At 49.2% G+C, this 15,494-nt stretch overlaps 1 protein-coding gene across 1 annotated transcript in view; it reads left to right on the top strand.

Annotated features, from left to right (window-relative positions):
- mvk (mevalonate kinase) overlaps positions 1–2,175 on the top strand; it is a 38,963-nt gene extending 36,788 nt beyond the window's left edge. The window contains exons 10-11 of the mRNA XM_038819791.1: positions 229–336; positions 1,598–2,175. Coding sequence (XP_038675719.1) covers positions 229–336; positions 1,598–1,761 — 272 coding nt within the window. The 3' untranslated portion in view covers positions 1,762–2,175. The remainder of the gene's footprint in view (positions 1–228; positions 337–1,597) is intronic.
- The last annotated feature ends 13,319 nt before the right edge of the window (positions 2,176–15,494 follow it).

Raw genomic sequence — 15,494 nt, forward strand, 5'->3', positions numbered from 1 at the left:
TTTCCTCCGGGTGCTCCGGTTTCCTCCCACAGTCCAAAGATGTGCGGGTTAGGTGGATTGGCCATGCTAAATTGCCCGTAGTGTAAGGTTAATGGGGGGATTGTTGGGTTACGGGTATACGGTTTACGTGGGTTTAAATGGGGTGATCATTGTTCGGCACAACATCGAGGGCCGAAGGGCCTGTTCTGTGCTGTACTGTTCTATGTTCTATGTTCTATATGTGTGCAGTGCAGTATCAGAATCTGGCCACCAGATGCCAGTGTAATGCATTTAATTGCAAGGCCGGCCTGACTATTGACCATTCGGTCAACTTGGCACCGGTGAATCTGCTGCAGGGTAAACTGGCTTCGTTTGTTTTGTTATGGAGAGGGCTGCAGCTAACTGCTGTTAGCTCTTCACTATTTTATTTTTAAATAAGCGAAAGACCGGTTAAAAAATGGAGCAATTTCCACAGGGAAGAGATAAGTTTAATTGCCATCAATTGAGATAATCATACACCCAAAAGCTTCAACTCCCTGTGTAGTTCTCGAGCTTTTGTTCTCGCCGAATATATCATCCTGACCTTGCATCAGCGTCTAATATGCTCTCAGTAACTCCTGACCGTGAGTATCTGAGAAACCTCCACAATCCGCTGACTGAACTTTGAAATCGCAAAGAAAATGCAACGAAATTTCTCCGGATGTTTTGTTTAGTGTAGTGAGGGCGATAATTATTTTGGGTCAATTGGTCAACATTGCTATGACTACATTTATACCTGCCTCATTCACTCTTATGGAGAATGTCGATTACTATTCTTGTCACAATTTCTTGCTTCATGTGTGACCACTTGCCGTACTTTTTACCCGTTTGAGTAATCGCTGCAGCAGCAGCAGCAGCTAATCGCTGTAGGCAAGAATTCTCCATTGCTGCTAAGGCAGGGAGGCTGATTAATTGCACTCGCTTGACAAGTGCATGAGTGCATCTCGTTTAGCCTCGATCATGTTTGGATCTACAGTGTTCTGTCACACGCAACTCTGTAGTTTCCCAGTCTGCAGTTTGTCATTTCCATTCTGGCTACCCCACAACAGCAACCCAAGCGCAAATCCAGCTCCGTTCCCCGAAGTTAGTGTGGGTTTTTTTTACAAGAAGCTTCGACTCCATCTCCTTTGCATATCGCCCAACGCTAATCTTCCCTTGAACCAGCACAGCTCTTCTCAAAAAGTATTATTTTCTTAGCGTTTTAAAAATTAAAACTTTTCGATATATTTGAAGAATGGTAACTTATGGGTGTTTTTGTTTTACAATAAATGTGAATGATCAGATTTTCTAGAATTGAGAATTACTTTGAAACTAGTAAATTCTCCTGAACAGCTTTTACTGATGTGCAGTGGTCTATTTTAATTAGTGGAGACTCCAGGGCGATTGACCATCTGCACCTCTGTGTATTTAAGTCCACACAAATACTTGTACCTTTTTTTTAACCCCCGGATACTGTTACATGGCATGATTATTGGTAATGCAGACGAAAGCTTCTTTCATGAATCACATACGATGTAGGTACACTGTTCTATTGTGGTACCCTTTCAGTTTGGTGTGTCCTGTTAATTTTGCATTCCAGATACCAGTCCTTCCGTGGTGGAAGCGTTGAAACGAACTTTGAAAGACCTTGGGTACGATTGCTGGGAAACAGTAATCGGTGGATTGGGGGTGGCCTTGCATTCACCGTCCTCCTTACACAAAGACATCTTTCAGCTGTTGTGTGATGTGAAGAATTGCCAGTGATGTGTTTGGGGGAAGGTGAGGCTGCGATGCTAATCACTTGTTCACACGCTGGAGAACTTGGCAGCTTGTGTCAGTCAGTGTGGATGGGATTCCATCACTTATTCGTCTCCTCCTCACCCCCCAAGTGTACTCGAGGAGAGTTCAGCCCAATAGAAACTTTCGCCATTTTCCTCTGTGTACATGTAACATTGTAGAATGGTACAGACTGCTTATTTCCAACTTTCCCCATTGAGGCGTGGTGATTTAATAAATTCGTCAAAGAGCAAGCATCATCAATCCAGATAGGGGAAGACCGTCCATCATGCTGTACTTGGCTGGAGAATGCTGCAGTGGACGGGGTCGCACACCGGATGGATAGATGAACTCTGTTATGGCTGCTTTTTTGACTTAACAATAAACTGGTTATTGAAGAAAGAGTTTGTGTGACCTCTCTTGGAAACCATGCATCCTGTATTGAAGATGAGAGCGCTGTAGTGAGAGTTTACTGGAAAGAGGTGACTAAATGTGTGTGGGTCAGATGTGATCCTTTTTCTGTTTGAAACATTGCGTATTCCCTGTATTGATCACTTTTTCCTGTTTCAAAGAGGAGGGTGTAACTGGTTTATTGTAACCTCCTCCCCACCAGACCTCACACAGCACCGGCTCCAAAGGTAACTTTCACACTGTTTCAGTGGGGTTGGGGGAAGAGTATTGATGGGACGGCATTCTGAAAGGTGCAGAAAGACCTTCCTGTTGATCTTGCAATCCACTTTGCTCTGTGAAGGATCTTGGTTTAAATTTTGGGGGGGTGGGGGGATCTGATGTATTAACAAACACCTCTCCCTCTTTCATCCTGACCCTCTTCCTCTCTCCCCCCCCCCCCCTTCTTCCTCTCTCTCTCCCCCCCCCCTTCTTCCTCTCTCCCCCCCCCCCCTTCTTCCTCTCTCCCCCCCCCTTCTTCCTCTCTCCCCCCCTTCTTCCTCTCTTCCCCCCCCTTCTTCCTCTCTCCCCCCCCCTTCTTCCTCTCTCCCCCCCCTTCTTCCTCTCTCCCCCCCTTCTTCTTCTCTCCCCCCTTCTTCCTCTCTCTCCCCCCCTTCTTCCTCTCTCTCCCCCCCTTCTTCCTCTCTCTCCCCCCCTTCTTCCTCTCTCCCCCCTTCTTCCTCTCTCCCCCCCCCTTCTTCCTCTCTCCCCCCCCCTTCTTCCTCTCTCCCCCCCCCCCCCTTCTTCCTCTCTCCCCCCCCCCTTCTTCCTCTCTCCCCCCCTTCTTCCTCTCTCCCCCCCTTCTTCCTCTCTTCCCCCCCCTTCTTCCTCTCTCCCCCCCTTCTTCCTCTCTCCCCCCCCCTTCTTCCTCTCTCCCCCCCTTCTTCTTCTCTCCCCCCCTTCTTCTTCTCTCTCCCCCCCTTCTTCCTCTCTCCCCCCTTCTTCCTCTCTCCCCCCCCTTCTTCCTCTTTCCCCCCTTCTTCCTCTCTCCCCCCCTTCTTCCTCTCTCCCCCCCCTTCTTCCTCTCTCCCCCCCTTCTTCCTCTCTCCCCCCTTCTTCCTCTCTCCCCCCTTCTTCCTCTCTCCCCCCTTCTTCCTCTCTCCCCCCTTCTTCTCTCTCTCCCCCCCTTCTTCCTCTCTCCCCCCTTCTTCCTCTCTCCCCCCCTTCTTCCTCTCCCCCCCCTTCTTCCTCTCCCCCCCCTTCTTCCTCTCTCCCCCCCTTCTTCCTCTCTCCCCCCCCTTCTTCCTCTCTCTCTCCCCTTCCTCCCCCCCACTCTTCTTCCTCCTCCCCCCCCACTCTTCTTCCTCCTCCCCCCACTCTCCTTCCTCTCTCCCTCTTCTTCCTCTCTCTCTCTTCTTCCTCTCTCCCTCTTCTTCCTCTCTCCCTTTCTTCCTCTCCCCCTTCTTCCTCTCTCCCCTTCTTCCTCTCCCCCCTCTTCCTCCCCCCTTCTTCCTCTCCCCCCTTCCTCCTCTCCCCCCTTCCTCTCCCCCCCTTCCTCTCTCCCCTTCCTCTCCCCCCCTTCCTCTCTCCCCTTCCTCTCTCCCCTTCCTCTCCCCCCCTTCCTCTCTCGCCTTCCTCTCTTCTTCCTCTCTCCCCCCTTCTTCCTCTCTCTCCCCTTCTCTCTCTCCCCTTCCTCTCTCTCCCCTTCCTCCCTCTCTCTCCCCTTCCTCCCTCTCTCTCCCCTTCCTCCCTCTCTCTCCCCTTCCTCCCTCTCTCTCCCCCTTCCTCCCTCTCTCTCCCCTTCCTCCCTCTCTCTCTCCCCTTCCTCCCTCTCTCTCCCCTTCCTCCCTCTCTCTCCCTCCTCCCTCTCTCTCCCCTTCCTCTCTCTCTCTCCCCTTCCACTCTCTCTCCCCTTCCTCTTTCTCCTCCCCTTCTTTCCCTTCTCTCTTCCCCCCCCCCCCTCTTTTCCCCCCTCTCCCCCCTCTTTTCCCCCCTCTCCCCCCTCTTTTTCCCCCCTCTCCCCCCTCTTTTCCCCCCCTCCTTTTTCCCCCTCTCCCCCCTCTTTTCCCCCCTCTCCCCCCTCTTTTCCCCCCTCTCCTTTCCCCTTCTCTCTTTTCTCCCCCCTCTCTCTCCCCCCTCTCTTTCCCCCTCCCTCTTTCTTTCCCCTCCCCCTCTCTCTCTCTTCCACTCTCTCTCCCTCTCCCCCCTCTCTCCCTCTCCCCCCCCTCTCTCCCTCTCCCCCCCTCTCTCCCTCTCCCCCCCCCTCTCTCCCTCTCCCCCCCTCTCTCCCTCTCCCTCTCTCCCCCTCCCTCTCCCTCTCTCTCCCCCTCCCTCTCCCTCTCTCCCCCTCCCTCTCCCTCTCTCCCTCTCCCCTCTCTCCCCCTCCCTCTCCCTCTCTCCCCTCCCTCTCCCTCTCTCTCCCTCTCTCCCCCTCCCTCTCCCCCTCTCCCTCTCTCCCCCCCCTCTCCCTCTCTCCCCCCCCCTCTCCCTCTCTCCCCCCCCCTCTCCCTCTCCCCCCCCCTCTCCCTCTCTCCCCCCCCTCTCCCTCTCTCCCCCCCCTCTCCCTCTCTCCCCCCCCTCTCCCTCTCTCCCCCCCCTCTCCCTCTCTCCCCCCCCCTCTCCCTCTCTCCCCCCCCTCTCCCCTCTCCCCCCCTCCCTCTCTCCCCCCCTCGCCTCTCTCCCCCCCCTCCCTCTCTCCCCCCCCCCCTCCCTCTCTTCCCCCCCCTCCCTCTCTCCCCCCCCTCCCTCTCTTCCCCCCCCTCCCTCTCTTTCCCCCCCTCCCTCTCTTCCCCCCCCCTCCCTCTCTTCCCCCCCCTCCCTCTCTTCCCCCCCCCCTCTCTTGCCCCCTCTCTCCCCCCCCCTCCCTCTCTTCCCCCCCCCTCCCTCTCTTCCCCCCCCTCCCTCTCTTCCCCCCCCCCTCCCCTCTTTCCCCCCCCTCCCTCTCTTCCCCCCCCCCTCTCTCCCCCCCCCCCCCCTCTCTTCCCCCCCCTCCCTCTCTTCCCCCCCCTCCCTCTCTTTTCCCCCCCTCCCTCTCTTCCCCCCTCCCTCTCTTCCCCCCCCCCCCTCTCTTCCCCCCCCCTCCCCTCTCCCCCCCCCCCCTCCCTCTCTCCCCCCCCCCCCTCTCCCCCTCTCTCCCCCCCCTCTCCCTCTCTCCCCCCCCCCTCTCCCTCTCTCCCCCCCCCCTCTCCCTCTCTCCCCCCCCCCCCTCTCCCTCTCTCCCCCCCCCTCTCCCTCTCTCCCCCCCCCTCTCCCTCTCTCCCCCCCCCCCTCTCCCTCTCTCCCCCCCCCCTCTCCCTCTCTCCACCCCCCTCTCTCCTCTCTCCCCCCCCTCTCCTCTCTCCCCCCCTCTCTCCCTCTCTCCCCCCCTCTCTCCCTCTCTCCCCCCCCCCTCTCTCTCTCTCCCCCCCCCTCTCTCTCTCTCTCCCCCCCCCCTCTCTCTCTCCCCCCCCCCTCTCTCTCTCTTCCCCCCCCCCTCTCTCTCCCCCTCCCCCCCCTCTCTCTCCCCTCCCCCCCCCCCCATGGCTTTGCTTCTTGCTACTGATCCACACTCCCTTGGTGTGCCTGACCTTTGACAGTGAGTGTTGATGGGTAGTTTAACCATCAGAGGAGAGAAATTAAAGCTAAGCCTGAAACTTTCCCTCCACTTGTACCCGAAGTACTGGGGTTAGCTTTGGTGATTTAATTGCAATGGCTTTTAAATTGGCGTTTTAACAGATTAATAAAGTCACTATATTTAGATCTCGATTTCTGACTATGCCCGTATAATGTTAACTGATCAAAATCCCAAGTACAGTATTCCTGATGTTCCTTCCATTAAAAAGTAATTTCTGCACAAAGCGCGGTCTATCTATAGCTTGTTAACCGTGCGTTGAAATGTTAAGGCCATGGGGTATTTGCTGCGGAACTGCTGCTGCCCCGGCTGAGATTAGCAGCTCAGTGTAAATCAGGAATTAAAACTGGATGGACGCTTCCTCACTTTCACCTTGAAGTTAGTGACGCAGCTCAAAAATCCTGACCATAACTGCTGACTAAACATTTCCAACTGAGGCCGTTTCAGTAACCAAAAGAGTTTTGGCGATGTATCCTTATCTGAATAAAAGGATATTTTTTGAAAAATTGAAATCACACCGATCCACCCCATGTGGCAAGATAAGCTTTGGGCCTTTCTTAGTTCGCTCTCAGTATTACATACAAAAACCTTGCACCTAACAATCTTCAAATAAGACAGTAGCAATGAATCATTAAATAGATCTATCTGGAGCCAGACAGTGGCGAGTAGTTACTATTAGCCTCCGACGGAGGCAGTTGCAATTGCGTGGATTTGCCGATTTAAACTCGTCTCTACAGGCAGCACATGAACAAAGGTGGTGGCACAGTGGTTAGCACTGCTGCCTCAGTACCAGAAATCCAGGTTCGATTCCGACCTCGGGTGACTGTGTGGAGTTTGCACATTCGGTGTCTGCGTGGGTTTCCTCCCACAGTCCAAAGATGCACAATTGGGTGGATTGGCCATGATAAATTGCCTTTAAAGCAGTGTTCTTCAAACTTTTTTTCCGGGGACCCATTTTTACTAACCGGCCAATCTTCGGGATCCAACCCGGCCGACCTTCGCGACCCACGCTGGCCGACCTTCGCGACCCATGCCGGCCGACCTGCGCGAACCACCATTTTCTCTTACCTTGTTTGCTGCTGACAAAAATGGAGGAAATGGGTTTGGGTCCCTTTGGCCCTCGTACACGCTCCTCCAATGGAACCTGTTGGATGAAGGTGAAGCCTTCCCGTGTCGGAAGTATGGAGTCTCCATCTGTCCAAAGTTCTGAATTTTTTTCCTGTAAAGTTTTATCAAATAAACCACCCTGAACTTGTAATAAAAATAAAGTGAGTAAAATGAATGAAAAAAATGAATAAAACCCCCCCCCGAATTTGTAAAAAAATAAAATGAATAAAATAAATGAAAAAAAATAAAATGAATAAAAACCACTACAGAACATGTGAAATAAAAAGCTGCAACCATTTAAAAAAAATAACGGCCGCACTGCTCATGCATGCCGGATTATCGATGCGCAATGAGGCTAAATGATCTTTTACATGCTCGCGGCCGCTTGCAGCCGGCGTTATGAAAAGTCGGCTGCTGCGCAGGGATTTCCGCGATCTGGAGCGCCGCGGACAACGGCTCCGCAACCCTCCCGACAGCCGCCCGGGAACCCACCCGCGGGTCGCGCCCCCGATTTTGAAGAACACTGCTTTAAAGTGTACAAAAGGTTAGGGGGATAGGGTGCTCTTTCAGAGGGCTGAAAGGCCTCCTTCTGCACTGTAGGGATTCTCTTCTACGTTTTAAAGGTGGAGGCTAGCAGTTTGAACATGGCAATCATTTTCAGGACCCCACTATCCATTGAAGATGCCTGTAAAACAAACTTGCTTTCAGTATAGTTCAGTAATAGTTCGTTATATGGGGTAAATGATGCAGTATCATTGTTATGGGCACTAATGGTCCCATTTTGTTTTGGACAGGACTGACCCTGTGCAGTGCTGCTAAAAATAATTGAAACCAGTTGTACCAGTATCTGGGTTGTGTGGAAGGGAGATTAGATTAGAGGGCATGGTTTAGATGTTTGAACAGGGGAAGTACTTGTTTCTCTGAAGCAACTTTCCCTCAAGAAGTTTTAACAATTTCCAGTTTTCTGGTGTCATTGGAAAACATGTATCCCCAGAAAAGTATTGGGATGACTTAGGAACATTTTGAGCGTTTGTCAGACCCATGTTTAATGCACTTGTACCACATTTACTCGCGCCTTGTGTCTTGAACTGACTGTTCGATGTTCTGAGAAGAATTTCTGGAACCCTTCTTCCTGTTCCTCCGTAAAGGTTCATCAAGGAAAACATGGATTTTCCCGATAACCATCATTTTTTTTTTCTTACACGATGCAATTTTCCAAGCTGCCTTACTGTTCTGTGATTGTGTGCCACCCAACACGTTACGATCATATGTATTTTATAGGATGCTGAAGCCTGCTATTTACGTTCATCCCTAAAGAGTAAAGTCATTATGTTGTCTCAATCATGGTGTCGCTAAAAAGACTTAACTTCAGACATGTCGAAGTGTTTTTTTTCTCTCTCTCTCGCCTTGTAAGCATCGACTTGCTGGGGCAAAGTTCCCTTGAATTTTGCCTGCCTGCGATTATTTCAGCCATCGTTCATGTACGGGTCCAGACTGTGAAAGTGGGCCGAGAGAAATGAGCGTGGGGAAAATCACAGCCGAGCTACATTCTCTTCTCATTCCAGACAGAATTCGGAGATAGGTTCTTTACTCAGAGAGTAGTAAGGGCGTGGAATGCCCTGCCTGCAACAGTAGTGGACTCGCCAACACTAAGGGCATTCAAATGGTCTTTGGATAGACAAATGGACGATAAGGGAATAGTATAGATGGGCTTTAGAGTGGTTTCACAGGTCGGCGCAACATCGAGGGCCGAAGGGCCTGTACTGTGCTGTAATGTTCTATGTTCTATGTACTATCCATCAACGTGCACTTTCCAGCATTGAGCCATCGGGTAGCAGAAATCCCCAAGTGTTATTTTAATTTGTTTTTACCCCTCTCTAGACCAGAGACACTGAAGCCATTATACTGCTGCCATAACTGATATCAACAGATGTCGCCTAGATTGGCAATTGAAGGTGAGATCTTCACGCTCTGAATGCTTTTTAACTCCGATTAGATTAAAAGATGTGCATGAGTGAAAATGATTAAGCAGAAAAAAATGATAGGTGACCACCAGAGGGCAGTAAAAACCTCTTCTGCACAATGCTCATCTTCTAAAGCAAATATTGATATTTCCTGGAATACAATGGGGGAGGGGGGGACAGATTCATTTCAGAGGATGGAATGCAGCATTTTATATAAATATATGAGTAATACTATTATTTTCATGAGGGTTTTAATCTAACTGATTTCATGGTTTACAAACCCATGGAAATTACAGTGCAATGAAAATGAATGCAGGCCATTAATAATATACTTTATAACATTCAAGGAAATTAAAATAGAACCAGGATTCTTCAAATGCAAGTAACCCGGAGCGTTTTACAGTGTACCTAATATCTGTCTGCTGTATCTGACTTTAATACATGTGTATATAACTGCAGGCCAGTTTATAATCTACCTCTCAAGTGCTTTAAATTTGCACCAGTTAAGCATTTGCTGATTATTCTGATTCAAGGCCATCTGATTCCAATCCTGCTTTCTGATGGATCTTTAATTCCCAAACCCACTCATTTGCTGCCTTATCACCGTAGGTTCGGACTTGAACAAAACTCTCCACCTTATTTAAAATTACAAAAAGGAAACCAAGTGGGAAGCTTTTGTTTAAAAAACAAACAAATTGAAACTGACAAGAAAAGGCAAGTCAAAATGGACAGAGTGCAGAATACTGGGAAGTTTCCGAAGGGTAAGACGCCAATCGGCCCATCATTCCCGTGCCGGTCGACAACTCCACTGGGTTGAACAGAAGAGCCACACTGGAAAGTCAGAGCGTTGACTCTTGCTGCACAGATGCTGTGTTTCCCCACCCCCACCCCGGGCTTTCTGTATTTGTGACCAGAGTTTTACTGGGCAACGCTAGTGTTGCGGGACGAAATAGGTAGATGAGTTAAAATATAAGATAATAACCTTTATTGTCACAAGTAAGCACACATTAACACTGCAATGAAGTTACTGTGAAAAGCCCCTAGTCGCCACACTCCCGCACCTGTTTGGGTACACGGAGGGAGAATTCAGAATGTCCAATTCACCTAACAAGCACGTCTTTCGGGACTTGTGGGAGGAAACTGAGACACGGGGAGAACGTGCAGACTCCGCACAGACATTGACCCAAGCCGGGAATCAAACCTGGGACCCTGACGCTGTGAAGGCGCAGTGCTAACCGCTGTGTTGCAGTGCTGCCCATACATATCAACCATGAGTTGGTTGACTAGCAAAACAGGCTGGATGGCCTGAATCACTTTCTCTGGTCCCTCGGTATCTCTAATGATTTTTTTTGTGTGTGTGTGTTGTTTTTCAATCTGAATAAATTTGGGAGAATTATGGGTTGGTGGGGGGAGGGGTGGGGGGAGTTGACGGGGGTGTAAAAAGGGAATGTGAGAGACAGACAAGGTGAAAAGGTACAAGGACAGAGAGAGAGTGAGAGAGAGAGAGAGACAGATTGAAAGTCTGGCTCCTGTCCAGTTTATTCAACTGTTCCATTTCCTGACATTTTATTATACATGAAGAAGCAGCCTCACATTGATTAGACTTGGAGATACCAAGGCTCTCATCAAAATAAAATACCATCCCTCATCAAACATTTTTTTTATGTCAGAAAATTATCAGAAAGTAATGATTTTCCACTGGCCTCAGTTCGACCTTTTACAGCGAATCTTTCAATTTATTGTGGTAAAAGAAATAATTATTAGATACTACAGCATACGTGACAACATGTAATTAAATCCAATCATATGCACTTTTTGCATCATTACACAGCTGGGTGCATATAATGTAGCTCAGTCTGCTTGTTACTTTGACATTTATTGGAGTCAATTACAGGAGTACTATATCTGCTGTAAATGCAGTACGTGGCAGTTGACTTTTCTGCATTCTGAATTTACTTCACAACTTAAGTGAGAGAAAATATTTTTCCCCCTTCTAATCATCTCTTTTTTGAAGGCATCTGTGATTGTGTAACAAGATGGGTTCAGATTAGGTTGTCCTTCAGCCCATTTGATCTTTTTCTCCTGGAATCCATCCAATTGCTTCTTAACTGTTCCGCCCGCTCTTTATTGACTTGCCCACTCCATACGTGAGCCTGAATCGGTGCCAGTAGGCTATTCAATAATTTGAGGGCACGTTCACAGCCCAGCCCAATTGCAACAAGTTCACTTCCACTGGGTGCCACAGTGCGGTGATCATAAAGCAATAACCAAGGCTAATTTTTAGTTTCACCTTTCTCGCTTGAGGACTCTAAATCCAATTGTAACACCCTTGTTGCTGTAAGAGGTGGAACGTGCGATCTCCCTCCTCTTGGAATACATTGAAGGTTCACCTTCCCTCCTGAAAATAACAAGACCACACATCTTACATGTGGAATAAAGCGCACACTTGAGCGTAGTACAAGTCATTACGACTGCAATTATATTAGAAGGAGAAGTCTCAAGTTGGCCTTAGCAATTCAGGTGACGCAGGGGTTCACCTTCGAAGACATGTTGCTTCTTGAGCATTGCAGCCAACAAACTTCAATGTTTGACCGCACTGAAATGTGTATGTGTGTGAGCATTGAGTAAAGGTAGGATTCAGCTTGGCAGCATTGTTGCTTATTTTACCCTTCCAAGATCAAGTAGCCTGTCAGTATCTACAGTTCAATCTCCCAAGTTAAAGATTGAAAACTTGGCTGAGATACTAGAGGACAGCTAGTGCCTGTTGAACTGTACCAGTGAGGAAGCAAGAAGGTGAATGAGTATGCTGGGTAAAGTCTTGTGAGAAGGAAGTTGGATAGTAATGACCCCAGCAATGTTTCTAACAGAGAGAAGAAAAGCTCTGATGGAATGAAATAAGGATTATGTTGACCATTTAGGCAGAGGTTGGGAATTCTGCAGTGAGTAACTCACCTGAAATCCCCAAAGTCTGTCCGTCATGTAAAAGGCACAAGCCAGGATTGTGATGGAATATTCCTATCTTGCCTGGATGAGTGTGTCTCCAAGAACACTCAAGGGGCTGGACACTATCCAGGATAATGCAGCCGCTTGATCACTACCCTGCCCACCACCTTCAATGTTCACTTCCTCCATCAGTAATGCACAGTGGCGGCAAGGTGTATCATATATAAGATGCACTGCAGCAGCTCACCCAGGCTCCTTTGACAGCACCTTCCAAACCCACAATCTCAACCACCGAGAAGGACAAGGGTAGCAGACCCATGGGAACACCACCATCTGGAATTCTCCCAACTCGCTCACCATTCTGACCTGAAACCATTCCTTCACTATTGTTGGATCATAATCCTGGAATCCCCTTCTGAACAGCACTCTGGGAGTCCCCCACACCACACCCACTGCAGGGGAAACAAGGTGGCTCGCCACCACCTCGAGGACAATTAGGAAGGGGCAATAAATGCTGGCACTGCCCAGATCCTATGGCAGAATAAAAGAAGGTATCCTGTTCACAAAAGCAGTAAAAGCAAGGAATGAATACCTGCTGGCATTGCAAAGCTCAACAGACACTTCCACGTCAGCGTGTCAATGTGAGCATTTGAAATCGGGCAGGTTTATCCCACCAGCTATCATCTCCAGTAATACTGAGCAAGTTGTTTTGTCAGCAGCAATGACAGCAGCTGTTTGGGGGTTGTATAGTGAGCAGGACAGTGTTCATGGTATTTGGTTTTTAAAAGGGTCAAAATATTGTTGAAAATGCTCATAAAATCAATAGATAATTTCAAATTTGATCATAAAATAGAAATAGCTCCTCTCTCGGTAACAGTGCAGTATCTAAAGAAGAGTCACATTGGACTGGAAACATTAGCTGGGTTTCTCTCTCCACAGGTGCGCCCAGACCTGCTCCGTTTTTCCAGCACTTTCTGTATTTCCGATTTCCAGCATCCTCAGTATTTTGCTTGTATTTCAGCAGGATCCCTTGGGATTGTCTTCTTGGGACATTGATATGATCTGGATTGTCCCCAGGTGTAATTCACCCCAAAAATGAGAGTAACTTTGGGTGGGTTTGGTGGGGTGTTTCACACTATCTTTTTTGGTGAGATCCAGGCCTGGATTCACCAACACTTAAGTCATTTTCTTGGGCCTTGCGGAGCTTCTCCCCGGACTCGCCCACACTTAGAAACTTTGGGGAGCTGAACTCGTCAGCGAGACTGTCTCCTCAGAGACCAAGACGCCATTTTGAAAGGGCGACCCGATCTCCAAGTGAGCTTCAGGGTTCACCGCAACCCCTACCCATGGACAATGCCAATTACAGGGTTGCTGAGGGCTGCTTCCTTTCAGACCCCTAACCCCCCTTTCAGGACACCCGCTTCACCCCCCCCACCAACCTTTATGAGGCCCCATCATACCCCTCCTTCACCCCCCACCCTTCATACCCACCTCACCCCCCTTTCATAGGCATGGCCGCTCTCAAGCCCTGTATCTTGGCAGTGCCAACCTGGTAACCGGACAACTTGGCACTGTCAGCCTGGCAACTTGGCAGTGCCCTGACACCCAGTGTGCCAGGGAGAGTGTCAGGGTACTGCCCTTCCCTGTCCCCGACCAGCTGGGGGGGGTCTAATGGCCTTTGAGATGCCCAGAGTGGCCATCATGCTTGGTCTCCACTTGTAGCGATCAGTACTGTTCGGAGTCTGGGTGAGGCCTTGCCAGTGCGGCCAATTACCCCATGCGCCAGGAGGATACGGCTTCAAATAGGCCATGCATATTTACCTAATGGCTCATTTAAATATGATCTTCTGGGCGTGATCCAGATTGCGCTGGGTTCCGCAAGTCATGTGATTTGCACAACCATGTGGGCCTCTCCCACGATTTATCCGGCGTGCCCCAATTGGCATCGTGGACAACAGGGTGGTAGAGGGTAGAATCATGCCCCACAGTTCTGTCCCCTCCTTCAAACTAGTTGTAGATGATGTTAGTGGAGAAGCAATTCCTGAGTCTCTGATCTTCAGCAAACCCCTCTAAATTACGATAGGTTGGATTGTGTCCAACTTATTTTTCCTTTCCTTGCAAGGTGCCCAATCTCTATTATTTAACACTTTGGGTGTTGTCCAGTGAGGTGCAACTGAGACTAGGTCAGAAATTGAACCTGATAATTGCAGGGAGCGCAGAAAGGCCCAGGAATCCCTGGAACAAACTACATCAATTCCGGCTCAATAAGTGATGAAACTTTGTTGAAACCTTTGTGTAACAGGCACAGCGTTCTGGGTGATGAGAGTTTCTGGCAGAGTTACAGAGGCAATAAAGTACAGTGTTTCAAATATTTTGGGTTTTGTACAAAATATTAAGGTGCTGCCACGCAGCTATTCCATTCCTGGTGTAAACGTGTAGGTTTGGGTTAAGCGTTTGCAACTCTATAGTACTGCTCCTATAGCAATCCTGTAGAAACCTTACCACATCTCTTTGAAATAAACACAGAAAATGTTGGGAACAATCAGCAGGTCTGGCAGCATCTGCGGAGAGAGGAACAGAGATGAAGATCCAAACTCTCCTGTTCTGGGTTGAATCCCAATTCCCGACTCTGATGGACAAAACAATATGCACCTACCTTCCTCTGATTTTTCCAGATGATCTTCCGATGGAGGATCCTGCAGAACTCAGTTAGTGCAGAAAACCTTGGAAGGTGCTGCAGAGAGAAATTGTGCAGAAACAAGTCCCCTCTTCATGGTCATTTTTTGGTATGTAAGAGTTTAAATGTCCCTCAGAGTCTCTGAAAAGCTACGTAAGTTTGAAGGTGATAGGATTGGTGAGAGAGGTGGGCAAGGTAAGTGGGTGGATAAGGCGATAAGATGGGTAAGGGGTCAGGGTTAGTGGTTGGTAAAGTGGGTAAGGGGCAAGGCAGCTAAGGGGGATAATGGAGTTTTGAGATTGGATCAGGCTGTTTTGAGAGAGATGTTGGGTGTCAGGCGGAGTTGGGGGTCAGCAGGGAGTTGAGAGTGGTCAGTGTGAGTGGTTGGGGTGTCAATTCCATAGTAACCCAGCGGTTAGACTATGTTATAATCTGTCTAACATTCCTTGGTAATTGTAAAAGCACAGTGGTTAGCACTGTTGCTTCACAGCACCAGGCACCGGGGTTCGATTCCCGGCTTGGGCCACTGTCTGTGCGGAATCTGCACGTTCTCCCCGTGTCTGCATGGGTTTCCTCCAGGTGCTCCGGTTTCCTCCCACAAGTCCTAAAAGACATGCTTGTTAGGTGAATTGCTCATTCTGAATTCCCCTTCAATGTACCTGAACAGGCGCCGTAGTGTGGCGACTAGGGTATATTCACAGTAACTTCATTGCAATGTTAATGTAAGCCTACTTGTGACACTAATAAAGATTAATATTAAGTTGGAACAGTCCAAAGTCTCCAACTCTTAGCACAGAGTTGGAAACTTTTTCTCGGGGTCATAATAGGAGCAGGAGAATTGCCTATCAGAAGTCCAAACTTCCTGGGCAATTTCAACGGAGTTGTTGAGTTTGGACTTCCAAGGGGTCCCTTGGCGTACCTTGGGGGCAGAGGCACGCCCAGTCTCCAACGATCTGGGGAATGGAAGATCTGGGCCAAAGTTTGAGGCTGTGGCCTTTCACCCTTTTTTGCTTTTACAAAGTTGACTCCGGTT

The sequence above is a fragment of the Scyliorhinus canicula genome, chromosome 1, assembly GCF_902713615.1.
Source record: "Scyliorhinus canicula chromosome 1, sScyCan1.1, whole genome shotgun sequence".
NCBI classification, from domain to species: Eukaryota; Metazoa; Chordata; class Chondrichthyes; order Carcharhiniformes; family Scyliorhinidae; genus Scyliorhinus; species Scyliorhinus canicula.